The sequence below is a fragment of the Primulina huaijiensis genome, unplaced genomic scaffold (genome assembly GCF_012295235.1).
Source record: "Primulina huaijiensis isolate GDHJ02 unplaced genomic scaffold, ASM1229523v2 scaffold38229, whole genome shotgun sequence".
Classification (NCBI taxonomy): Eukaryota; Viridiplantae; Streptophyta; class Magnoliopsida; order Lamiales; family Gesneriaceae; genus Primulina; species Primulina huaijiensis.
In genome coordinates, this window is record NW_027358951.1 from 50,756 (window position 1) to 77,118 (window position 26,363).

Sequence of the window (26,363 nt, forward strand, 5' to 3'; positions counted from 1 at the left end):
TACATAATAATAACAATTTACAGACAATCAATATTTATATAACAAAGATAGATACTTAAATGTAGTTTATATTTTTCAGAGGCAAAAATTTGTGTGAGACGGTCTTACGGGTCGTATTTTGTAAGACGGATCTCTTATTTGGGTTATTCATGAAAAAATATTACTTTTTATTGTGAATATCGGTAGGGTTGACCCGTCTCACAGATAAAGATTCGTGAGACCGTCTCACAAGAGACCTACTCTTTTTCAGAGACATCAAATCTAAAACTTGAATTTTAAAAATAAAGGACTTCACATTTAACAACACATTTATTTTCTATTTATTTTAAATATTTAATATGATAAATGAATACGCTAATGCTAAAAAAAATATCTTTTTATAGTTTTTTTGTGGAATTTTCCAAAATGTTTTTATATATATGAATAGATATAGATATAGAAAAAATATATATTTTCCCGCCCATAGTTCAATTCCAAATATGATAGGTGTCGATTGAGTAATCCAACAAAAACAAACCAACAAACGTTAGTGTCCTTGAAACATCGTATTAAATTTCCCCATTAAACGTCTATAAATGAATATTTCCAAAACAAAATATTAAAATCTCCTTTAAATGTCTCGAGACCATGAAAAAATATCTAAAACAATATATTAAAATCGCGTTTAAATAAAGTTTCAATGACATTTAAATGTTTCTTGGCGACTTTGTAATCGCTTTCCATCCAATAGATAAACAAAATATCAAAATCGCATCCAAAGACACATCACCATTTCATTTTTTTTATTTTAAATTTTTTATTATAATCATTATAATAATGATAATATTTATTTTACTTATTATTGAAAATGATAACATTATCTAATCTCACAACATTCTCTACGTGACTATATTTTTTTTTATTAATATTATATATTTTACTTAATTATTTTTATAATAATCAGTGTTATTTCTTGGTAATCAATATTTTTATTGTTCGTTAAACATATTAATACACGATGAGTTGTGGTTTGATAGAAGAACTTTGTTAGGAGAATATGAATATTTCATGCAAAATTTAAAACGTGAGCAACATCATGTGGATGACACAATAATGACTGAAGTTGATTCAAATCAGAGCGGAATGTTCTTTGTTTATTGTTATGGAGGTCCAGGATAAATATTTGTATAGGATATTCTATCAACAGCTTTGAGATCGAAGATAGAAATAGTGTTAAATGTGACATCTAGTGGTATCGCATCTTATTTTGTCTTGTGGAAGAATTGCTCATTCTCGCTCTGCAATTTCATGTAATCCTAATGAAAAATCAACATTCAATATCAAACAAATTAGAAGTCTTTTTGATGTGCTTATTGTGAAATCCAAACTTATCGTATGGGGATGAAACTCCAATGATGCATAAGTTTTGTTTTGAATCACTGGACAAAGTCACCGTAGATTTTGAAACTTATCGTATGGGGATGAAATTCCAAGGATGCACAACTTATCACCCACTTTTATGAGAAAGAACCATTAATTAGGGAGAGTCATGGGTCGATAGTCGATACTGATTTAGCAAAGTCACTGTAGATTTTGAAAGGTGAAATTTATGCTCTTAAAACCTGTATTTTTGGTTGTATCCGACCAAATTAACCTTTTGGTAATTGGTTTTTAGCAAAGAAAATGGTTTCTTTTAACTTCATGGTTAATTGTAATTTAATTATTCAATTATAAAATATATATTTTTCACACAAAAAAAGCTGATATTCCCCATTTTCTGAGGTGAAAATATATATTATTTCTAATATTTTTTCATGAATCTAAATAAGAGATATTCTATAGCTGATTTCCTATTTTGTTGTAGAAAATACAGATTATAAATTTGTTGTTGCACGAATGCTTTGTAGAATAATTTTCCATCAACTTTTTAAATATCTTATCTCTTTTAAAACGTGAAGTACATTGCCGATGATTTGTAGCACATACGATCCTAAGTTTAAGAAAAAATTTCGAGTTTGAAACTCAATTATAACGATCTCATGTCCTGACTCGAAATTAGGAACAAAAAATCAATCGCACATAAATGAAGTTCCTAGTATATTCAAACTTGTACAAATCAAAGATAGGGGGACAGATGGCTAAAAGGATGCTTATGTTCTAACTAATAATCAAGTCAATAAATAATAATCTCACACGTATATGTTTCTATTCGGATTCTGTAAATTTATTTATTTTTGTAATAAACATTGAAATATCAGTTTATCTTAAAACTTGGTTTAAAAATCGGAAACACAACAATAGTTGTCAATATATATATATGAACAAATTTTCTGTTACACAGTCAATTCCAATAATTTAAATTTCATTTATGTTCCGCACTGAAATACACATAATTAATTAAATTTTAAACACATGAACAAATTAATACTCAACATAACATAAATATATATAAAATAGGTTTTCACTTACTTTGAAAGGGTGAAATGCAAAAATAAATAAACAATTCATTTTTAGAGTGAACAACTTTTGGTTTACCTATTCTATCCGGCAGTCAATGAATTTATGCACTAAAGAATGAAAGTTACAGTAAATTTTTGGCAGATATCAGTATGGTCGGCACTTGTCTGATATTCACAGTACTCTTTTCAGATACTCGTTCCAGACAAGTGCCGACCATACTGANTTCCCAACAGTAATAAAATTATTCAAAATGTTTCTAACTACATCTGTCCAACAACTGATCTTTCTTCGTTTGATTAATTCGTGTATTGATGTAAAAGGATCGTTTGAATACAAAAAAGAAGACATATTCGTGCACCGTATGGATGATCAAGCCTCACCGATAGGATTTGAGAATGGAGCCGCAGAAACAACATACGATGGCTTTCCACGATTTCCAATAAAATGGGATGTAACAAAACCTCGTCAAGGTTTGCATGTCGGCCACCAAGGCGCCGTGTCGGCACCGTGAACACATCCCCGCCACCGGCTTGCTCCGCCGCATGACCCTCTTCTGGTCCACCAGAAAACAGAAACAAACCATCAAACGCCTGGCCGGATGCACCAACCGGGTTATGTATATAAAAAAGCAGCACAGAAATTGAAATCCTGTTTCGTTGTGAACTATAATAACATAATGTTCAGGGCTTTGGGTTTACATGTGTGCTTTTCGTATAAGTCTAGGAATCTGGGTTACGGAGGGATGAGTCTGATATATATATATATATAGATAGATAATGGCAGTTGGAAGTTGGAAGGGAATTTAAATCAAAAGAATTCATTGTTTTTCGACTATTTCAATTTCCGTAGGTTTCATAAAAAGAATAGGCCGGTAACCTTCTCACTGGTGTGTGTGTGTATATATATTTCTATTATTAAATTAAATACATTAATTACTTCCAAGATTATTAAATAAAAATTTTATTATTCCATCATCGAAAAGCTTATAAATATGGGGCGGAGTGAGTCATTAAATGATATTAACATGGACCATATTACACAAACATAATTGAATATGATGAAAAAAATCAATATTGTAGTTGTTGATTAATGTTGACTAAATTTGTGATTGCTGTATATTTAGGTAAGATCTTCATTAACTCAAAGTGACGAGTAAAATTATGGTTTGGCACATTACAGGCAAATGACATCCCCGATGATCATATCGCATTAAAAATCTTGCTATACCGAAATATTAACGAGACATGATGGAAAAAATGTTTGTAACTACATCAAATTAAAATTCATGTGATCCAACGTAAAAAAAAAAAAAAAAAAAACACACACACACACACACATACAACCTTTGACAACCATTTAATTAAATATTTGGTTATTACCCTACGAATAAGGAGATCTGATTCACAAAATTGACATGTGAGATTGTATTACAAAAATATGTGTGTAATCAAATTATCATATTATGATTTTGAGTCATGTTTCGAGCATTTTCTCATTTACTCATGATTTCGTTCGGATTTAATTAAGATCGAACATTTTAGATAAAACTAAAATATAAATATTTTAAATTTCATTTATACTACTTATCAATGCATATCCGATTAATTTGTATATTATATGTAGATAACACATGCAAGCTTCATTCAAATTCGTGATTATACAACTATTGTGTTGTAGCAACCATTTAAATTTTTTTGGAATAATATAAAACTTAATCAAAGTTACTATCCCCAAGCTAGCTTATTCCTTTCAAATTAAGTTTCCACCTCCATGAAATTATTTATTTTTGTGGGGCCCGATCTTGTTAGAAATATTTTGTTGAATTTTCATGATATTGAGAAGGCCGCTGGTGCCGTGTCTATTTTGTTTACTATTTTTTTTCCACGAAAATTTTCGTCAAATCGTTTCACGATTTAATTTTATGAGATGAATCTTCAACCCGATTCAAATCATGATAAAATATTATTTTGTATATAAAAACATTACTTTTCATGTTTAAATATATTTCAGGTCGACTCGTCTCATGGATGTAGACCCGTGAGACGGTATCACAAAATACATTTGTTTTAAAAACACACTTAATTTTAATTTGACCCTGATATAATATGAAACAAACCCCCGATATGGTTAAAATCATTGTAACAAGCATATGCAAAAAATTGTTCAAAGTGCTGATCAATATTGCTACTTATCTTAAACTATTCCATTAGAACGATTTTATCAACTAAAGTTGTCGAAAAATCAATACATATAAAAAGCTTAATTAATTAATTAAACCATTTAAATACAAATCTATGCAGTATTGACTTTAAATTTTGTAGGTATCCTTAATGGTTTCTCCCCAGGAAGAGGCTAGGCTATGTTCTATAGTATTAGGACCGACCGACTAAATTTCAAAATATAATGTTTTTTTAGGTTTTTTTAGATAAAACAAATACAGGGAGAGATTATCATTTTGAAAAGATATAGAAAAGTTTTTCATGGCCACTGAAATTTAATAATATAGGGTGTAAAGAGCTTTTGTTTAATATGAACGGTAAAAACGTTGTGTATATCAGATATCAATGTTGTCTCAGATGTTGTAACACCTAATGACAGCACATAGTAAAATAATAATGGAATAATAGAACACATAAATAAATAATTTAAATAAAAATAATTTAGAAATAATTATGAACAAGTATAAACATTTGTGTGGTGTCTCGTGACAAAATGATCCCTAAAAAAAATTGAGTTTACAAAACAACACTAGTGATTGTAAAAAAAATTATTTCCAAACAAGTTAATGAATCAAATTACATTCTAAAAACAAAAATAAAATAACCAAAGAATTCAAATGCTATATGCCAAAAACTGAAGTAACAAAATAAAATCTTCATTCAACACTCTCATAAGTGTTGTCTAGAGTCAATTCTTATAAAAAGATAGAAAGACAAAACTCTTAATCAAATATTTAGCAAAATCTTATTAATAAGAAAAGGATAATTTAAAGAATAAATTATATAAATTTTTTTTTGAAATAAGAATAAATTATAGAATAAAACCCAACAATTATTTTTCCTATGGGAATAATATTAAAAAAAATATATAGTAGTGCTTAGCTTAAATTTTTCTTTTTATCGTTGAATTCGTTCTAAAATATTGTACTTAGGTGTGCACGCACACAAAATAATAGCATAATCTGAATTTAATCAAATATAATCATTTAAAGTAAATTAGTGTTTCTAGTTTATGGTTTTGGAAACTACAATTTTTTTTAAGGAATTTTCGGATATGAAAAAGTTGTAATATATATTTTATTGTAACTTTTCAAAAATTTAATTGTCTTTTTATAATGTTTCATAAAACATATTAACGCCACTGACAAGTGCCAAACATATTTCAAATGTTTGTGCCATGTAGCCCGTGGGCCAATTTATAATACTTAGTTAATCATAATATACCTCAAAAAAAAAAAAATTGAAATTGATATATTGGTGAGGTGAGGGGTAGAAGTCTAACGTTAGTGGGTAACTATGATTAATTCAAGATTACCTCAGTAGAAATTAAAATAATATTTTTTATATACATAAAATATTATTTTATTATTATTTTAAAATTTTGTAACTCTCACATAGTCCGTCCTCGGAGATCTCTTAGTTTAGTCCGTCCCTAAACCTGAAGTACAAATTTTTATAATTAAATTTGATTTTATTGTGATCCCGTTAACGCAAATTCCTGTATTCGATTTCTTCAATTTTCGCATTTTAATCTAATTAACAAAATGTTTCGTATATACCAGATGTTAGTATGAGCAATTATGTTATATTTGAATGGATGGATTTGAAGTTTGTTGGGATGCAACCAAAGTCCCACATTGGAAGATCTAGAGAAAGATCATGTGTTAATAAAGATTGAATGATATCTCCATTGGTATGAGGCCTTTTGGGTGGTTCCAAAAGCAAAACCATGAGGGTTAAAACCCAAAGTGGACAATATCATACTAGTGTGGAGATATCCGGATTCCATTGGTCCTAACAAGTGGTATTAGAGCCATGGTCTAGATCGAGCCGTGTGGGTAGAATCCTCGATACCTAAACGAAGGAGGTGAGGGCTCCCGGTAAAAATCCTTAATTAAACTCTCGAGGTGGGTTATGCTCCCAGTATTCATGTAAGGCGTGCGCTCCAACGAAGCGAAGTGGAGTAACCTCGATTGGAGGACGAATAAGGCTTGAGGGGAGGCTCGGACCATGAGAATAATAGTGGAACTTCGTTTGAGCGGAGGATTGTTGGGATGCAACCAAAGTCCCACATTGGAAGATCTAGAGAAAGATCATGGGTTGGTATGGGGCCTTTTGGGTGGTTCCAAAAGCAAAACCATGAGAGTTAAAACGCAAAGTGGACAATATCATACCAGTGTGGAGATATCCGGATTCCATTGGTCCTAACAAAGTTAACGATTTCAGATATATGATAATAAATATATTGGTTTTTTTTTTTAATTTTGAAAACCAATTTATTTAAAAAAATCACGGATCTCACGTATAAAAAAAATATGAATCACTGGATATACACTTAATACAATACCTTTTTAACCCGTATGTAGAAGATATTGATCATGATTATTTCTAGATTTAACCCAGGAAGGCTGTGAAGTGGTGGCCTTTCTGCACATAATATGCATGTATGTACCAATACTACTATTTGATTTTGAAGGAATCGTGCAATAAAAAAAAATATTTTTGAAAAAATTTAATGTTGTCAAGATTAAACTTGTCTAGAAAAGAAACGAAAATGTATGTCATAAGCACTCACTGGCCTGCAGTCAATGACACCATTAATGTGATTATATATGCTTAATCATATATAACTTGATTATTATAATCATAATAATTAACAACCATAATAATCTTGGGCAAGAACTTTACTTTGGTCAACAAAATCAACAAATGAGTCACATCACATGCTTGCATGTTTAGATCAACAATTGCGTGGTATCGTAGCTAGTGTCAAGTGTAAACTCTAACATGCTATTTGAAGAGATCGAAGGCTTGGTCCAATGATTTCATCGAAATTCTTCATGTATTGACTCAAGTTCGAATCTTCCCCAACCCTTAGATTAAAATATAAAAAAAAACATGGTATTTGAAGTTTAGGTAGAACCTTGAATGAATCCTGCTTATAAAATATTTTATCGAACGAACATGTAACATATGATTTGTTCAATACATTTGAATTAACTAGCGTGATTTTACACACTAGTGTGCATAAGCTTTATACTATGGGAAAAACTATTGTGATCTAAACATATATAAAGATATCAATATTACGCAAGTCCACATTTTCACTTAACGCCCCACTTCTATTTTCTCATTAACCAATTAATTATATAATAATCAAATAATTTAATTAATTAATCTATTATTGACTTCACGTTGGTCGCAAATTCAAGCATTGATTTTTTCTTTTTGCCCCCCGTTTTATATATTGATTCAAATTAAATTTCTTTTATCTACTACATTAATTGAACAAGCTTCCCAACAAAACCCTATTGCGATTAATTAAATTAAATCAAAGAAAATAAATAGTGTTAATAGCGTTAATCAAATTGTTAATTAATTACTATAGATAATAGTCAATAGATATTAAGAAATCTTTTATAAAGAAGTAAACAACAAGCAAAGGGACTAATTGTATAATAAATGACATTGCACCGTCAAAAGCCATGACTTCGACATTTGGTGCTTTACGCCAATCGCGCGTCCTAATTTTGAAAATTTTGTACACATCCCTTTTATTTAATTTAGGACCCACGTTTTTGTCCCTACGTTGGAAAAACAAGGGTACCAACTTGTAAAAATTCTTTGAAATTTTCTAACTTCGACGTATTTATAAAATTCATTTATGAATACGTAGTTTTCAAAACACTGCATATTACCGTAAATTAAGCTTACTTGACATGTTATTTAATTGGGGTTGCATTTTTTTTATATATATAAATTGGATTGGATAACTACTTTAAATTTAAAAAATTTAGTCGGTGTAAACTAAACTGTAAAGTATTTTATTTATTTATATTAAATAAACATTATACCAATCTATGGAAAAAAAAAAAAAGAAATCGGAGATGAAGATCTCTATCCATCTTCGGCTGATTCCGCCTCTAGGATATAATAATATATTATACAAAAATGCGATTGTATGAAGCGATGCAATTTGGCAACAAGTATTTTTGTATGCGACTTTGAAACACGACTTTTAGCCTTATTACAATATTTTCAAAATCAAAGTCAATTTACAACCAAGATTTTCCACAACCAATCCTTGCAACATTTATTTCATTTTGAAAAAGGAAATAAATGCTTTTTTTCGTCATGTTTATTTGTTTTTTTTACGATTTTAATCTTCTATGTTATTATTTTTTTTTGAAAGAAATTTCATTAAGCATGTAAAGAACTACAAACATCATCCAAATGTTCAATCAAATAATGTGGAATCTCAAAATAAGTAGAAGGACTAGCATATAAATTAGTCGCTCGGGCCAAGGCATGAGCGGCTGCATTTGCTTGTCTATAAACAAACTGAACCGAGAGCAGTGTTCCTGGATTTAAAAGAGATTTGCATTGGCGCACAATAGATCCAAATTCCGTATCATCATCTGTCGATTTTTTTATGGCATCGACAATATTTTTCGCGTCAAGCTCAAAAATCACATTTGCAAGCTCCATTTCCTTGATCCAGGTAATAGCTTGAAGTAGCGCAAGAGCTTCACATTCCTTGACAGCAGGATTTCCGGCGTTGTGTTGCATTCGGCATGCTATAAACTCCCCATTTTCGTCACGCAGCACACCACTAAGTCCAAACCTGTTGCTCGAAGTGAACAAAGCAGCATCTGTATTGCACTTTAGGAAGGAAGCAGGAGGTTTATGCCATCTCTTGTAGCTGGTATCAACACTGTTGGAGTTGGGATGCAATACTTTCTTTTTTTTCCTTTGCTTGCAAGGAACTTGAATACCTTTACGTTGAAGACTTGCTCGAACAGGGAGGCAATTTCTGGTTGCCCTCCATAAAAAGTGTTTTACTTTAGGTGGGACTTGTAGATTCCAAATCTTCCCCCATTCTCTGCCACTCCATTTTTCCGACTTGACGCTGACGTGATACTATTGGAGTGTTGATGTGACATTGACATGTATTGTGTTAGATCAATACTTCTCATGAAAAAAATGATATAATTGCTAAAAATCAAAAAATACAATACTAAAACTTAAATTTAATAATACATATGATAAAATCGTAAAGTAACACAGTTAAAAAAAAAAAATTGCGGTTTTTCCATTTATAAATATTGGTAATCACATTTTTTCAGTGTGATTATTGCAATTTTAAGGATGTAACGCGGGCCACGCAGCAGAGGGTTAGAGAACAGTACTTAATCACCGAACTAAGAGCAACATTACAACTGTGCGAAGGATTGAGAACGAAAATTCACGTACTTATGGTTCAATTATAGTGAAGCACATGCAGAGATTAGAAACTCTCTGACTCATATACCTTCAAAATTTTCAATATTATCAAATAAAATTAATATTTGATGATATTCAACATTTACATCTGTTCGTACATTACTAGCAATAAAAAACTTCGTATGAAATTTATATTTATTTTCTTTAAGACATGCTATTGGTTGCTCTCGCACCCACTTGAATAGTTTAGTACCTCTCTCTCTCTCAATATAAGACGATTATTTACTGGAAAAAACACAAAGTATGACCTTTTAAAAAATTGCTCCGTATGTACATATATATTGGTACCATTCAAACACGATTGATAGACAACGTATACCTATTTAATGACAGTGGCCCTCAAGACCATGACCAAATACAATATGGACTTTAGTTCATGGAATGAATACCACCGACTCCTCCGAAGATCAAAATTCAGCTAAACAAAAATATAATATAAAATGTTGGCTACTACCATTCCACTCCGTCCGAACTAGAATTTTAAACTCTAAAATCTTTTAATATTTTAAATTTATCTAACCAAGCTAATATCAAATTTATCCAAAATTATACAAAAATTTAAATATAAATTTTTTTCAAAAAATTTGGACAACACGAGCGGCAAAGATTGTGGGTCTGCCACTGCTTCCACCAGTTGTTCAGGTCACCACACAGTCCATCCAATCCCAAAACTCAGTCTCAATCAATTCAACCTGACAACCTCCATAGTTTGATATTTTCTAGAATATACAAGCACCTTACTTAAACTCGTTTTTACTGTAATGCATATATATATATATACACACACACACACACACACGAAAATTTAATACTCAAATACACAGCAACAGAATCATAAGACGCCAAGAATTCCCTCTCTCCGTAAAAAAAGAAGAATAAAAGTCTGTGCTTTCCCCTCGAAAATCCAATCCCACCCACCTAACTTTCAGATCCCTGTTTGCTTCTCATCGATCTTTTCTTGTCAAATACAGACGAATTGCATAACCTCGTGATTACGTACTACGGAGAAGCAAGATTCATTCATCATACCCTTTGGAATTTTTTATCCCATCCCTCGAGATAGATAGTGTACGAGAATCAGTTTTCTCATGATTGCAGGAATCTGTGCTCCATTCCTTAGTCTCCGGTCCTCTTTTTCTGCATCATTGATTGATTGTTCTACTATAAAAGCTGCCATTTTGTACCTTGGTGAGTGGGTTTAGTGGAAATCACTATTACTGAAGAGTAGTTCCATGTTTTACCTTAATCAGAGGAGTGTACTTTTCTCTCTGTCAATAATTAATCTTTCCGGGATCACTAAATTATTCCCCTGCATTTCCTGGATCTGACATTCAGTGTTCTGCACCTTGATTTCTTGTGGATAAGGGTAAGGCCTCGTCTTTTTGCTATTTTATGGCCCATTTTCATTCCATTTGTTTTTTCCTGAAACTTTAAAATGGTTAAATGACTTTCGCTTGAAGCGGATTTTATTTCAGTTTGAGCAAACTGCAAGTTCAATGTTTGAAGCTAAATTTGGATTCAGCTGTCGTTTTACTCTATTTACCATTTGCCGAGTTGAATTGTTTCACGAATCTTGATTATCTCATTGTTTCACAGAGTTGGGATTTCACGAGATTATTTAGGAAATGGGGAAAACAGGCAGAGATTGGACGCAGATCTACGCGATCTACGGTGTGGATGACTGGAAGACCCCATTATTCCTTCTCATTCATGCCATGGGCTTCTCTGTTCTCTCAGTTGTGTTCCTCCTCTACTTCGAACCTATTTGCCTTTTCCTGCAACACTTTTTCCCGGGCCCTGCTTCGAGTCGCTTCGCCGCAGGTTTCACCGGCTCAGTCACAGCGCTCTCCGCCGTGTGCCTCTTCTTCGCCGCCGGTAACTTCTTCTACTCCGCCGTGTCCCTTCACTGGGACATGTCCCAGCGCATCGTGTCCTCTGTCTCTGATTGGTCCTCCGTCAAGCATGCACTTGACCTGGGTTGTGGCCGGGGCATCCTCCTGAACACAGTCGCTATGCAGCTCAAGAAATGCGGGTCCTCCGGTCGCGTTGTTGGGCTCAATCCGGCCCGGACCCAGACACGCAGCAGCACCGTCATTCCTACACGTACCTTGAAAACCGCTGGCCTCGAGGGCGTCCAAGAGTACGTCACTTGCAGGTAGGGAGGACCCGACCCGAAATGGCAAACCCACTTATTATTATTTAATTATAATACATATATATATTTCATGCATCGTTTTTAAACAAGCTGCACATTTTTATCATCCCTTCGTTTTTCTAGTCCAGTTGAATACAAAAATACAGTGAAATAAGTGTTTTAAATTTGCAGTACCGACTAATTATAAAGACCAAGCACTTCAGTATCATATTTCTTTGTTTGAACTAATATTGAATATCCTTTTTATCCGGGCCGCCATCTAACTACCCAATTACAGGCCAGGTGACCCAAGGACGCTACCCTTTAGCGACAACTACTTCGATGTGGTGGTATCTGCTGCGTTCGTACACAGGGTGGGTAAAGAGTTTGGGGCCAAGTCTGCTGCGGCGGCGGCGGAACGAATGAGGGTGTTGTGTGAGGCGGTGAGGGTGCTGAAGCCTGGCGGCGTGGGTGTTGTGTGGGACTTGGTGCATGTGCCGGAGTACGTGCATCGGCTGAATGAGCTGAAGATGGAGGATATCCGGGTCTCGGATCGGGTCACCGCGTTTATGGTCAACAGCCATATCGTTTCGTTTCGGAAGCCACGTCATCATTTCGTGAGGTCTGCTGAAGTGAGATTAGATTGGAGATTCAACGGTCTTTGTTGAGTATCAGGAATAAAAAAATAAAATAAATATTTTTAAATAAGAAAGGAAGAGAGGTTGGAAAATGCAAATATCGGGAAATGGTAAATCAAGTTTTTATTTTATTTTATATTATTTGTTTTTATGAGGTGAAGAAATATAAGGAAAAAATGCACATCTGGGGATACGAAGTGGAACCAGATGCTTTGTATTAGAATTGTCAAGTACAATATACACAATAAAAGAATTAATTCTATGGGTTAGTTGATATATTAATTTTGCGATCAATTCATTTATTTGTTTATTATTATATTTACTTCTTCGAAAGGGTGGTCTTGTAACTTCGAATCATCTAGGTTGATCCAATACCATATAACAAATCATATACGATTTTTCTTTGTTTTTATCCTATGTACTGAACCATTATAAGTCCTGAAGTTGTTCTTTCGATATCGTATCAAAGTATTTCTATCTTACAAGATAGAAATTAAACCTATTCTTCTTGGATGGAAAGGGTTGGGCCATTGATTGTATGTTGTATCAATTGGTAGGTACGGGTGTTGATGGGTTAGTGTCTCACCAGTTTTGAAAAGCAACTGAAATGAGTTTCTTGGAGAATTAAAATCTATGTCCTGATATGCTCGGACAGTGGTCAAAATGTGAAGGTACAGACAGAGTCTCAGATTTATTACCATAACTACTTGCACATCCCGGACTAGTATGAGAGCTTAGGCTTATATTGATGTGTGCTGGTTTATTCGAATTCCTTAGTTCTTTCCGCGGTTGCCCCAGGCTTCTGATCTCTCTACTTTGTCCGAATACGAGGATGACCCTAGTTTTTTTCGGGGCATCAAAACATAATAATCATGATGTAACCCAAAAAAATCTAACTAAGAAATTTTGATGAAAGGATGTGATTATATTAAGCGGCGACATTCGTGATTAGCATTGGTTAGTCCAGGATTTCAACGTGGAAATGATGATGTTTAATTGGCTCCATACTAGATTGGCTTTTTTGTCTATTCGGTAAAGTTGAACTATTAGTAGTTTTCAAGTTCCATTTCACTGTCTTGTCCCTTTCAGTAGATGATTCATCATCGTAGGCACCTTTTTATCTATTCCATGTGAAAAAGACGACCCATTCCGATGCCATTTTGGACTTGTGATAATACATACAAACCCAAATTTTGAGTGCTCCACAACTAGTTTTCACCTTTGCTATACTTATAATCAATTAATCATTTTGGGTATGTGATTACCAAGTCGAGTAGAGCAGTCTGTTACGTTAATGTTTCATTTATCTAGTATGATATCATGATGTGAAATTAGTTTCAAATTCTACACAAGTTTTTAACAGAAACTTAAGAATGATGTATAGTACGAGGTGAAAATGGAGGAAAAGAAAAGGGGAGAGTAATTGGCACATAATCGAAACAAAAGCTTATTCCTCCTCCCTCCCCATATTACATTCTTTATGCACAGTTGATTGCAAAAATAGGCACAAAAAGTATACTTTATTTAATAGCAAGTGACGAAGGCAGCGCCTTCCATGCACGTATACATGCTTTTTTCTCACGTGATCAAGCTGCTTTTATCTTTTGCGTCCAATTTCTTAAGGTGGGTACTGTCCCCAAACTTTGCTAGCTTTAGTTAATAGAGAAAGATTATCTATTTGAACGATTGGGTCCAACATCAAAGCATGCATTACGGTATATATTATGGAGTATAAAAGCTGCTGCCCAATTTCGAATTCTTCATGACTAAGACATTGAATCGGAACCAGTTGAGGTGATTGTTGATGGGTTATTACTTAATTGGTATAAAAATTTGAATACCTTTTTCAAGTACCGTACCCAAAAATTCTTGAAACATAATTCCTTCAAAAGGGATTCCGTTTTGAGGTAAAATTATGAAAGACATCAGTTTCCATTAATGTCAAAAGCTATGATAACATTTTAAAAAACATTCAAGTAATCAATCGACATATTAGTTAGTCCTATAGCTAGCATTTAGGTGTTGTCTGGGTTCAAATCGAACTGGATTGAGACTTGAGACCAGTCAACTAATTTTTACTCCTCAAATTTCAATTTCCGTGTCGAGAGAACCGAAGATTGTCCCATCAAATTGAAATGAACGTCTAACTAATTACTCGGCTCTTTAGGTCTATAGAGTGATACACTGATCAGTCTACCACAAGTATTTCTGGTATCCCCCTACAGCAAAATAATTAAGTCTTTTATGTCTTCGGGGTTATTTTGCCTTTCGTGTTTGAAAAATAAGCTAGGACTTTCGGGTCCTTTATGTAAAAATAAGTCATAAAATTCCAAAATATTTGTGTGAGTCTAGAACGAAAACAGTAGCTCGACCTTTAATGTTCAACTTTTTCTCGGTCCAAGAAACGCATTGTTGGAACTGGGTTTCTCGGATTGTTGGAACTGGGTTGAAACACAAGCAACTTGTTTTTTAGATGTTAACTACTAAAATTGCAGTATGAAAAATGTGACAATAATGAATTTTATAACTTTGTCCAAACATTGGCAAAAGGAGCTTCTCTTTAACCTTACAAAAATTGATATAATCTGCTGCTGCTTGCTGGTTAAAAAATCAGCAAGCCCACCATTGGACGCATTTTAATTTGGGCTTCGATTCGGAGAGTCCTAACCAGCAAGCCCACCATTGGACGCACTCTAATTTGGGCTTCGATTCGGAGTGAATATTGACCATCGAAGGACGGAAGTAGGGTATGGATGCTAGCTATTTGTGTCGAGCAAGTGTTGACATTGCACCCTCTTTTCTCAAAATACGAACAAGAAAAGTCGTGAAAATGGAATTTGCGTGGCGTAGAACGTAGCCCAACTGGGTTCCTCCACAATCTACGTAGTCCGTTGACGTGGCTTCTCCGGTGCAAACCGTGGTTCCAGATATTTCTAAAGGAGCCCAGTTTCTCTAATAAAATTAAATCACGTATTTTATATTTAATTTTAATTATTATTTTATTCATTTATATATGGTTCGCATTACAAGTGGCCCGGAAGATATAATAAAGAATTCACAAACTATTCTGCTTATAGAGCTCTTCAATTAAATTTTTGTGCTATATATATTATGTTGATTTGGTCTTAAAGATACCGGATTTTTTAGTGATCATAGTAAGCCACTGTATGGCCGCCGCCGCCGCCTCCATCGCCCCAAAATCCTTCTTAGCTCTTCGTGGACCCAAACAGAGCAACCCTTTCTACAACACTCCCGTCAAACTTAGTTTCTTCAACACAAATCATAGTCGTCGTTCCTTACATGTTGTGGGCTCGGTGGCCGGTGAGTTTGACGTCATTCCCGTCCAGAGTGATGACACAGTGGATCAAAAAAGCGGCGCCGTATTCATAGGAAAAGAAGCGGAAGGGACGGAGGTGGATCTGGTTGTCGGAGGTTTTGGCAGTGATGCTTCTGGAAGGCTGACTGTCGAGGGAGCTATTGGCTTCTCAACCTCTGCTTCTGGTGCAGCTGGCTCGGACTCGGTCGATGGGAAAAGCCAGCTGGAAATGGCGAGACTTGTTGATAGGACCATTAATGCTTCGATTGTGTTGGTTGCTGGATCTTTTGCCATCGCCAAGCTACTTACCATCGATCATAATTATTGGCATGTGAGTTATTTCTGTTCTTGTCTCTTTTTTCTTTTCTTTTTTTGGTTTCTGTAGTGTAAATAGAAACTTGTCCGGAAAGTGTGGCTTCCTTGAGCCGTATTGTTCTTGATGGGTATGCAATTTTGGGGGCTTGGAATTTCATCTTTGAGTGCAATTGAGTTGTCTGATTTAGTTGTTTGCTTAATTCTTTGGAATAGCATCCATTGTAACTGAGGGTTGACAGGTTATTTATGACTTTTGATTTCGGTCTTATTGATTCTCTGATTGTTGTTAATTTCGGTCGATTACATGAAGTAATATTTCTCAACTCTTACTCCGGTGATTTTTAGTCTTGTTTGAATGGACGAATAGAGGACAGATGTACAACTATTTCCATATTGTTCAATCTGCTGTGCAGAAATTACCCCGTGGGCAGAGGGTGAGCGGGCGACTCACCTATTTGATTGGGGTTGAAAACTTGAATTTTTAATAAAATTATGTATAAAATTTTACTTTTTCTTGATTAAGGGGATGGACTGGGTAGGGGTGGAGAATCTGAAGGACGGAGAGTAAAATTTCTGAATGGATGAAATTTATTCACTATATTTTCCTTCAGTTTGGTGAAAAAATTTGTTGAGCGTTTTTTTAGCTGTAGAATTGGTTCTTGATTGCTACATACGTCTGCTTTATGTTAGATATTATGTGGAAACGGTTTATTATCTTTACTCAGGGATGGACCCTTTTCGAAATATTGAGATATGCACCCGAACACAACTGGAATGCGTATGAGGCTGCTCTTGAAACAAATCCTGTCTTGGCGAAAATGTTTATCAGTGGAGTTGTTTATTCCTTGGGGGATTGGATTGCACAGGTTCGTAAATTTTGTTTATTGATGAGAAAACTCCTCTGCTATTGGCTGTTTGATGGATTGATGTGACTAATTCACATGTTAATAAATTACAGTGTTATGAAGGGAAACCTCTGTTTGAATTTGACCGTTCACGTATGTTCAGATCTGGCCTAGTTGGTTTTTCACTTCACGGTTCCCTTTCGCACTATTACTATCATTTCTGTGAGGTAATTATTGCAGAGACACTGTGTTAAGATTTTATGTTCTAGCACAATATTTTTGAACATACCGTGTTTTTCAGGCTTTATTTCCTTTTGATGATTGGTGGGTTGTTCCTGCTAAAGTTGCTTTTGATCAAACAGCTTGGTCTGCTGTTTGGAACAGCATTTACTTCATTCTTTTAGGGGTCTTACGGCGTGACTCCCCTGCCAATATCTTTTCTGAGTGGAAAGCTACTTTCTGGCCAATGTTAACAGTAAGAAGCCGTACTCTTTTTTTAGGATGTACAAAACTAGTAAACCTCAAAGGGGACTTGTGGCTTCAGTTCCAAATGAAGGATCTAACATCGAGATCACTTATGCATGCTTGCAAATTGTATATTGAACGGTTTGCTTCTTAAAGTTAATAAATTTTCATCTGCTGCTTGATCTTATGTTTTGTGTAATTTGATGAAGTATTTACTGATATATATTCGGTGCCTAATTCTGATGTCTAACTTGTAATTTCAGTTTTTAACTTCTTGAAAATTTAAGGTTAAGCTATTTGAGAGGTTACTGAAGGTATAATTTCGAAGGCATGAATATCACATGTCGAGAAATATGATGTGTAAAAAGTCTTGCCATAGTCCTTTTTAATGTGAGGAAACTATGTTTTACACAGACGACGCAAAATCGTGTAAAGATCAGCTTTTTCCATTTCTTTCTACCTGTGTCGGACAAACAAGTGAAACCTATTTTTTAAATAATTGCAATTTGCATCTATTCTACGCTCTTAAAATTTGTTTTGAATGTGATTGATTTCAGGCTGGTTGGAAGCTATGGCCTTTTGCTCATCTGATCACCTATGGCGTGATTCCTGTCGAACAAAGGCTTCTATGGGTTGACACAGTGGAACTTGTTTGGGTCACCATATTATCTACGTAAGCTTTGTTACTTGGATCAAATTATTTCTTGCTTTGTAGGGTAGTTTCTTGGATTCGAAAAATCGTTCACGGACTCCGATGATTAACTGTCCTTTTGAGAATAATACTTTTATTTGGCAACGATGTGAATTGGATCTCTCTTGTGACTTGATCATAGTTAAAACTAGATATCTAGCTCGAATCCATTGGATGGTGGGATGAGGCTTAAATTCCAAATATATTTTTTTGACAGTTACTCCAACGAGAAATCTGAAACAAGAACTTCTGAAGTTACCGCTGAGACAAATCCAACGTCATCGATGGAAAGATGAAAAACTTACGGGATCTCGACTTTTATATCTATGATTATGACATTGTCCATTTTTTATTGTTCCTTCGAATCAAGGAATAAAAGAGAACGAGAAGCTGATTCAGGAGGAAGACATAGAAGCATTGTCTCAATCCTTGACTGCTGTTAAAGAACCACTGTTTGTATATGTAAAGAGTAACGAACATCGATTCCTCGTGTCTCGGTTTGAGTTTTGATTGTACCATAAGAATATGTCCTTGATAGTTAATGTATATGTTTGTTCATAACCGGATGTTACTTGTTATTATTTTGGTTTTGGAATTTTATCTGTTAAGAGTTGAACGCTAATAGATGCATGTCAGATAAATATTTCTCATTACCAACGTAAATCAAGTAAGATTCAAGCCTCAAAAGATGCTAGTCAGATATACATTCAAAAGATGCTTCTATGTGTAGCTTTATGAAAGAAATATGTCCGGAAATTTTTTGTCCGAACTTCTAGTGGTTAAGCCACAGACATGTTTGAGAGGCGGCTAGGTGTGGGGCAGAAATTCCGCCACCTACAGCTCGGTTTCTGGCTTGGAGGTGTCAAAGCCCTTTGAACAACTTCTCTGGCTGCCTGTCGTCTCCTCGACCTGCTCCTTGGTGTTACTTCCACATACCGCTCGTATGTTACAGAGCGTTTGTATGTGAAGGATCTTGGTGATGGCATACGTCGAGCCAGATTCTTCTCAGCTCCAACTCCGGTGGTGGCCGGAGTTGGTGGAAGCCCATTTTTGGTCTGATCCATAGGATGGAATCTTCGTAATTGAGCTCTCTTTCTTGATGAGTTTTAGCTGTTTGGGTTTGGATTCTGAGAATTTGGTCTGAACTTATATAGAGTAGCAAACAATATGACTTCTTGGAAAGTTCTTTGAAGTGGACGAATATAATCAAAGACACCTTTTGAAAGTTCGTTTGAAAACCGGGGAACGAATTAATTAATACGTGGTTGTTGGTAGACCATTTCGGAACACACATGATTTTGTATAATTTATATGTAATAATAATTAATATCGATACAATTTGCACATTTTGTATAAAATAAACTTTATTTTCTTGATATTAACTATTTTTTTAAAAAAAAAATTTGAAAGGCTGATATTAACTATTAAGCACTTAAAAAAGGATGATATTTTCATGGTCACGTTTTTATGAGGAAAAGAAGAAGAAAAAGAGTCGAAAACTTCCTTAAAGTGGTTTCGTTTCAAAGTAGAAGAGTCAAGTCTACTAGAATTGTTCGTCAAGATTATTAATTAATTGATTAATTAAGATGCACTTTGAACGACTAGTTAAACGGTGGTCCTATCGCACATTTTACTGGAAGTAATAATTTATAGCACAAAATTTTAATATTAACTGAACGTACAAGTTCATAATTAGAAATGAAAGGGATAAATTCTGAAGCCATTACTTTGCAAAATGTATCAAATAAAAGGCTAATATTCAACTTATATGTAAATTTTATAAATCCAAAAATTACTCGAATAAAAGTTATCGAAACAATAAATTTAACGAACTTTAAAATTTTGGTAACAAAATTTTTTTGTCAGGTGAACTTTAACAGGATGCAATCAGGGCTTTCATCGGTTCAAATTGTAGTTGTCAAATTTAGACCTTGACAACTTTTTGTTTGGCCGAAAGTATTAATTTCTGCAAACGATATTATATATTTATATTTACTGCCTTTCATTTCAATTTTGGAAATAGTTTTGGGCTGTTAGATACCAACTCACATTTCATGGAGCCCGTTCGGCATCAATTCAGGGCTGGTGGACTTGACAATACTTAGAGGTACATTATTTCATGTCTTTTCTTTATAATAATAATCGAAAATGACTAAAATTGAAGAGCTGGTTTTTCTTTTTCTTCACTTATTTGTTTTCCTAGTTTAAATAAGGACCATATAATACATGTTGATCAGTTTTTCTTACTAGCCGCAAGGTTTTATTTTGTAATCGGAAAACAACATATTTTTAGTCGTGTAACTTGTACATTTTTTTTTATTTTCGATCATGTTATCAGTCAATTCGTAATTTCAGTCAAGTAGCTAGGATTATTTTTTCAATTTTAGTCTTTTCTAACCTGAATGTTGATATGACATCAAACACATCAGTAATATCCGGTGTCACACCATTGTTCATGAAAAACGACTGCAATTTGAAAAAAATATAAGTTAGTAGATTAAGATTGTGAATTGACCGATAACAAAGCCAAAAATAAGAATATACATGTCGACAAAGCCGCACTCGTTTGGTCGTTCTATAGTTTTGCCTTCGAGAAATAAGAACAAATTATCAATTGAAGAACATCTTGAAATTATAGATACATTCACCGCGACACATAAAATATGCAAGGTCACCTTTAATTATAAGAATCTAAAATAAAAATAAAAAAATAATCGACATATATCATCTGAATTTATGTCTTACGTGCACGTTTTAATTTGTTTATTGTTATACAATAAGTACGCACTAAAAAAAAATTGTAAACATAAACACTATCATTAACAAATTCGTTAATTATTTTATAGGGATATGAAAGCGTATTTAATAAGAGATTAGAATTATTTTGTTATTAATCTCCATCAAACCATTATCTATTTTCCCAATTTAAGCAAATTAAAAAAAATATATGAATTAAAGATGTTTGTACTCTTTCCTTAAATGGGATTGTGGTTTACGATAATAAATTTGAGTGGGTTAAGATAATGATTTGTTTTCAAGATGACAGATGAATATGGTCCCTAAGTTGTCAAAGAGATGGAAATTAAAAAGCCAAATGTGAAGTTACCCTTCCTCTAATTATCCCCTACAATATTGATCTAAAAAACAAACAAAAATTCGAAAATAAAAAACCCCTACAATATTGAATCCCAAATTTTCCATTCTATAAAGTAAATATATTATAAACATTTCAAAAAATGTTTATGTAGCATAAAATATATATAAAAAAATTGAAATATTCCGATTCGCCATCAAAATGAAATGATGGTGTGGTGGTAGAGAATTTACATACTTTGGCCATATATTAAATTTCACACGATATATCAAAGAAAAGGACACCCTTATCATTCGTAATTTTTTTGGGGATTAAATCAAGAAAAATGTCGATGATGGAAAAGAAAGTTGGCATTACTACAAATTAAGACAACATTTCGTTAATCATAGAGTTTTACAAGTCTATCTTTTTTCTTAAATCATATATATGAATGTTTTGACACCAAAATTCATTTCACCATGTCTTGTAGATGACTTGCACTATATATGTGATTAAAGGAAAAAAAAATTAGAGGGATTACGTTTCTTTAAACTATTGTACATAAACAACAAATTTGTGAGCGTGTGTGTGTGTGTCTATATATATATAATTGAAGGCAAAAACTTGTGTGAGACGGTCTCACGGGTCGTATTTGAGAGACGGATCTCTTATTTGGGTCATCCATTAAAAAGTATTACTTTTTATGTTAAGAGTATTACTTTTTATTGTGAATATGGGTAGGGTTGAACCGTCTCACAGATTAAGATCCGTGAGACGGTCTCACATGAGACCCACTCATAATTGAATTCTTGAAGAATAAATTAATGCCATGCATAATTCTTGAGGGAGAGAGAGATTCCTTTAATTGTATGGATATATTGCAAAAAATTATTCTCTTTTTATGAATAAAAGTGTTATTGCTTGTCAACGAACTCTTCTAAGATAAGATCAGATTTAAAATTTTGAATTACCACATGTAAATTTTGTTGTCAAATTCATATAAAATACAAGAAATTAGTAATTAATTATGGCGCAACATAGCTAGAAATATTATATATATTAAGAGAGTTTATATTTATACTCCATTTTTTTGTTCTTTGTACTCTATATGTAAATAATTTTAACAAATATTTTACACATAAAGTGGAGTATAAATAACGTACACATCAACTTCCATGTACTAATTATATAGTATAGATATAAATACATTGCAACCGTCGTATGAAAAAGTAGTTAGACGTCGCGATGGCAAAATGGCGTGACCTAAACTTCTTCCCACAAAATATGCGATCAAATAAATTCACACGCCTTCATTAAAAAAAAATTAAATAANCCAAAGATCTTCTGTATATTATATTTTTTTTATCCAAATTGAAAGTAGATATATATTTTTATCACATGCACGTTCCAAGTTAAATATTGATTTCAACCATTTATTTGTTCTATAGTTTCCTCAATCAATACAAGATCATTTGTATAAAATTTCCAACCACAATGTCCAATTGCAAAACAACAATTAGCTAATAATATATACGGCTTCACCTATGCTAAAATTGATCACTACAGAAATTTATTATACAGTCTCCTGGGTGATCATCTGTGAAATATTTAACAAAAATTTTCAAAATCCAACATACAGCAACAATAATTCTATACCCCCCACCAATCTGACAGCTTAAAATAGATCTAGCAGGATCATTTATATAATTCCCATCTGCTTAATTTAATATCTTCTTGAATAATTACTATAAAATCGTTTTAATTTGACCCATAGAACTAGATCGATATTATTACGTAACTAAGAGTACCAATTCATGCCAGAAACTTGATATGCCTGCTGCGCTGGTCGAAAAACTCCATCTCCAAGATTCCCTAGCATTGCCTGTTGCTGCTGCTGTAGTGAAGGGGTTTGCGGCAGCTGGCTAAGAATGGTAGCTATAGAGTTCGTTGTTTCATCAGTTGATCTTCCGAGGCTTCCATCACAATTTTCAGCTATAAATCGCTTCGTGGGAGGGGAGTTCGTGTTCCCTTCTTCGTCGTTCCAGTATAAATTTGTAAGTGTACTCTTTGAAGGGAGAAGGTTTGGGGCTCCAGCAGCTGGTACCCAATTAGGAAACTGTGATGCTGGCTTTGAACCTGATGAACATAAATGAGAGTTGATAGAATCGTTGAACGATGCCCCTTCGTATAATTTTTGCTGATCGTTTTCAAGAAATGATGCATAATTTGTGGGCTTGAACAGTCCTTGTAGCTTCTGCTGTCCAACAGGCATTGAGATACTTGGAGGGATTGATCCAAGCATGTCGTTTATATCGTCTCGGTCTTGATCTATTGGCCTTTGGGCGGTGTTCTTTTTATAAATTCGACACAAGACCCAATCATCAAGCTGGAATTATAATCCAAAAATCCAATTAAACTCCATAAAAGCAAATAAAAAACACATTAAAGTCACGTGATTAGTTCTTCTCGGTCACTTTGAGCTTGATTTAAGAAACTAAATAATTAAATTACCCTTAAAGATCCCTTCTTGCTGGCTACGTCGTAGCCTGGGGGCTTTGTGTTGGAGGGTTTATTACCAGTGAGCCTGTATTCATGCATGATCCAATTAGTTTTCATTCCCTTAGGTGGCTTCCCTCCATAGAAAACCAGCGCCTTTTTTACGCCAACCTTTTGAGTTCCTCCGGCAGTCAGCACCGGTTTATCTGTCCCAGTTGCCTTCCAATAGCCAGAAGTGGCCGCCCGATTCGGCCGTGCCCCGTTGGGATATTTCCTGTCCCTGGGACTGAAAAAATACCACTCTTGCTCCCCAAATGTTGCCTTTGCTGCAAAAATAGTTATACAACAATTATATCATGAAGCATAGATAATAAGAAATCAAGATATTCGTTAAAAACTGGAAATAGCAAATATTTATAACCTATTTTTTCGGTGAAATTAAACAAAACAAAACACTACCTGGAAGTTCCCAAGGATCGAATTTATAAAGATCAACTTCGGCTATAATCGCAACTGGCAACGGGACGGAGGCGGCCTTGTTCTTGAGGTAGTGCACCACAAGTTCTTCATCGGTGGGATGGAATCTGAAGCCCGGCGGCAGCTGAGGCTGCTGTGAACCGGTGGAGGAATCGGTGCTTTCCATTAATCAATTATAATTAATTTGTAGCTAGCTAGCAATTCTTTGTATATGCAATATTAAATTTTTTGCAAGCTTTTGGCTTTTGGAATTTTACGAGAGGAGGAGATCATGATACAATTCGATAAATAAATTTTTAAAAAAGATTTCAACACGAAATGAAATGGAGTGTACTTCAACCTTTTGGCTGGCCCATCTTTTTATACGGTATGTAGTCAGTGATGAAATAATGTACAGTTTCATGTATTTTCTTTCAGAACAAACTCATTTAATTTAATTTATTGGGAGAAGTCTGTGTCTTTCAAAATAAAATTTGTTTTTTTCAAAAAAATAATAAATAAAAAAACTTAATATCAAAAAATCAATCTAAAATTTTAATTCGGGAGAAACCCAAAAAAAAAAAAAAAAAAAAAAAAAAAAAANAGAAGAAGGATAGGTGTGGTTCACTTTTTGTTAGTCCGTTGGGTTCACGGCACATGAACAAAGGGCAAACATGTCATTTCTTCCTCAAAGGGATGTTAGGATTAATGAATGATGACGACGTTTTTTACAATTAAGCGACTGATAAACCGACACGCTCGTGAATTCAGGGCGCAGGAGAAGCCGACACGTGGAATATAATATTCGGGGACCGCAGCAAAATAAATAATTAAAAAAAAAATTCGAATTGATTAGACGAGGATAATTATGGGCAGAAAATGCGTGGTTAGCGATAATGCACCCTTTTGTTAGGCAATTACCATCAACTCTAACACCACCCTTTAATTAATTATATTATTAAAAAATAAGTGTAGTCAACATTTATTTTATCGAACATTTTGGAAACCTATATATCGTTTATTATTATTATTATTATTATTATTATTATTATTATTATTATTATTATTATTATTATTATTATTTACTAGTTTGTTTTTTCTTGGATAGTAAAAGTCTATATATAATTCTATAGCCCTTGCTTGACTAGACAAATGGGGACACTAATTGTACTAGGATTAGTCCAATCCTGATTACACGTCTATAATTAACATCGCTTTAATGTAATTAATTAAAAGGAAAGAGAACTAATTACTCAAATATGGTTTCAAACAAATCTAGGGTGAAGAACGGGTTATTCACACGATCGCGAACGAATTGAAAGCTAAGCTTGTGTGAATTCTAAAGATTTCCATTGAGAAAAATAGTGAGGAATGGAGAATTTGACGAAGTTGAGATATAAATTAATCCATGACATTAGTTAAACATCAAAATTAGGTCATTAAATAGCTTTAAAGTTTAGTGTTTTCATGCAAAAAAGAGTAAATTCTTATCATAATCAATAAAATTTAAATAAAAACAAAACAAATATTTTGATCTCATTCAGGCCGGGTGGGGTCTATTTATTGTTTAATGATGTTTAAACGTTCCATTGGGCATCAAATCATGTAGGCCATTTTTTTCGATTAATCAATAATTTGTTTTTTTGTCTTGCGAGATTGAGATTCGTATCTTATGTATGTATATATATACCACATGCACAAAAATAAAATATTCAATTATCTTTCTCAAATAATAATAAAAAAGATCGAATATTATATATATTTTTAAAAGTTTAAATTTAATGTCTCAGGCAGCTAGGTAGGTCATGCTGATTTGGGACAAAACATGTTTGTACTTTTGTGTGGTTCCATACTTCCATTTGATAACTCTAAAAATTTATTTTTACAACAATATGTATGCTTGCATGATGGTTAATTTATGAGAATATATATTCTAAAATTCGCATGGGGCTAGCTTGTTTTAATATTTGGGCAACTATTTATTTTATATATA

At 33.6% G+C, this 26,363-nt stretch overlaps 4 protein-coding genes across 4 annotated transcripts; 2 read left to right on the forward strand and 2 right to left on the reverse strand.

Moving 5' to 3' along the window:
- Positions 1-2,670: 2,670 nt before the first annotated feature.
- On the reverse strand, positions 2,671-3,268 carry LOC140968887 (uncharacterized). The gene has a single exon (XM_073430027.1). It carries the CDS (start codon positions 3,020-3,022, stop codon positions 2,816-2,818), a length of 207 nt encoding a protein of 68 aa, XP_073286128.1. The 5' UTR covers positions 3,023-3,268; the 3' UTR covers positions 2,671-2,815.
- A 7,470-nt stretch (positions 3,269-10,738) lies between these two features.
- On the forward strand, positions 10,739-12,766 carry LOC140968888 (uncharacterized). The gene is made up of 3 exons (XM_073430028.1): positions 10,739-11,307; positions 11,538-12,096; positions 12,374-12,766. The coding sequence occupies exons 2-3, from the start codon at positions 11,567-11,569 to the stop codon at positions 12,741-12,743; spliced, it is 900 nt and encodes a 299-aa protein (XP_073286129.1). The 5' UTR covers positions 10,739-11,307; positions 11,538-11,566; the 3' UTR covers positions 12,744-12,766.
- Positions 12,767-15,821: 3,055 nt separating this feature from the next.
- On the forward strand, positions 15,822-18,923 carry LOC140968876 (uncharacterized). Its single transcript, XM_073430017.1, has 6 exons — positions 15,822-16,360; positions 17,070-17,210; positions 17,303-17,416; positions 17,491-17,664; positions 18,212-18,327; positions 18,563-18,923. The coding sequence occupies exons 1-6, from the start codon at positions 15,881-15,883 to the stop codon at positions 18,639-18,641; spliced, it is 1,104 nt and encodes a 367-aa protein (XP_073286118.1). The 5' UTR covers positions 15,822-15,880; the 3' UTR covers positions 18,642-18,923.
- A 4,040-nt stretch (positions 18,924-22,963) lies between these two features.
- On the reverse strand, positions 22,964-24,737 carry LOC140968861 (NAC transcription factor 56-like). The gene is made up of 3 exons (XM_073429996.1): positions 24,374-24,737; positions 23,930-24,240; positions 22,964-23,804 (listed from the first exon to the last, which is right to left on the reverse strand). Exons 1-3 carry the CDS (start codon positions 24,555-24,557, stop codon positions 23,217-23,219), a joined length of 1,083 nt encoding a protein of 360 aa, XP_073286097.1. The 5' UTR covers positions 24,558-24,737; the 3' UTR covers positions 22,964-23,216.
- Positions 24,738-26,363: the final 1,626 nt, after the last annotated feature.

Bases quoted from the DNA above. Each gene is read 5' to 3' on its own strand.
- LOC140968887 (XM_073430027.1), bottom strand. From the start codon at position 3,022: ATGGTTTGTTTCTGTTTTCTGGTGGACCAGAAGAGGGTCATGCGGCGG.
- LOC140968888 (XM_073430028.1), top strand. From the start codon at position 11,567: ATGGGGAAAACAGGCAGAGATTGGACGCAGATCTACGCGATCTACGGT. The intron at 12,097-12,373 runs GTAGGGAGGACC...ACCCAATTACAG, and splicing joins CAAGAGTACGTCACTTGCAG to GCCAGGTGACCCAAGGACGC.
- LOC140968876 (XM_073430017.1), top strand. From the start codon at position 15,881: ATGGCCGCCGCCGCCGCCTCCATCGCCCCAAAATCCTTCTTAGCTCTT. The intron at 16,361-17,069 runs GTGAGTTATTTC...ATCTTTACTCAG, and splicing joins TCGATCATAATTATTGGCAT to GGATGGACCCTTTTCGAAAT. The intron at 17,211-17,302 runs GTTCGTAAATTT...AATAAATTACAG, and splicing joins TGGGGGATTGGATTGCACAG to TGTTATGAAGGGAAACCTCT.
- LOC140968861 (XM_073429996.1), bottom strand. From the start codon at position 24,557: ATGGAAAGCACCGATTCCTCCACCGGTTCACAGCAGCCTCAGCTGCCG. The intron at 24,241-24,373 runs GTAGTGTTTTGT...CTATTTTTGCAG, and splicing joins CGATCCTTGGGAACTTCCAG to CAAAGGCAACATTTGGGGAG. The intron at 23,805-23,929 runs GTAATTTAATTA...TTATAATTCCAG, and splicing joins GCAAGAAGGGATCTTTAAGG to CTTGATGATTGGGTCTTGTG.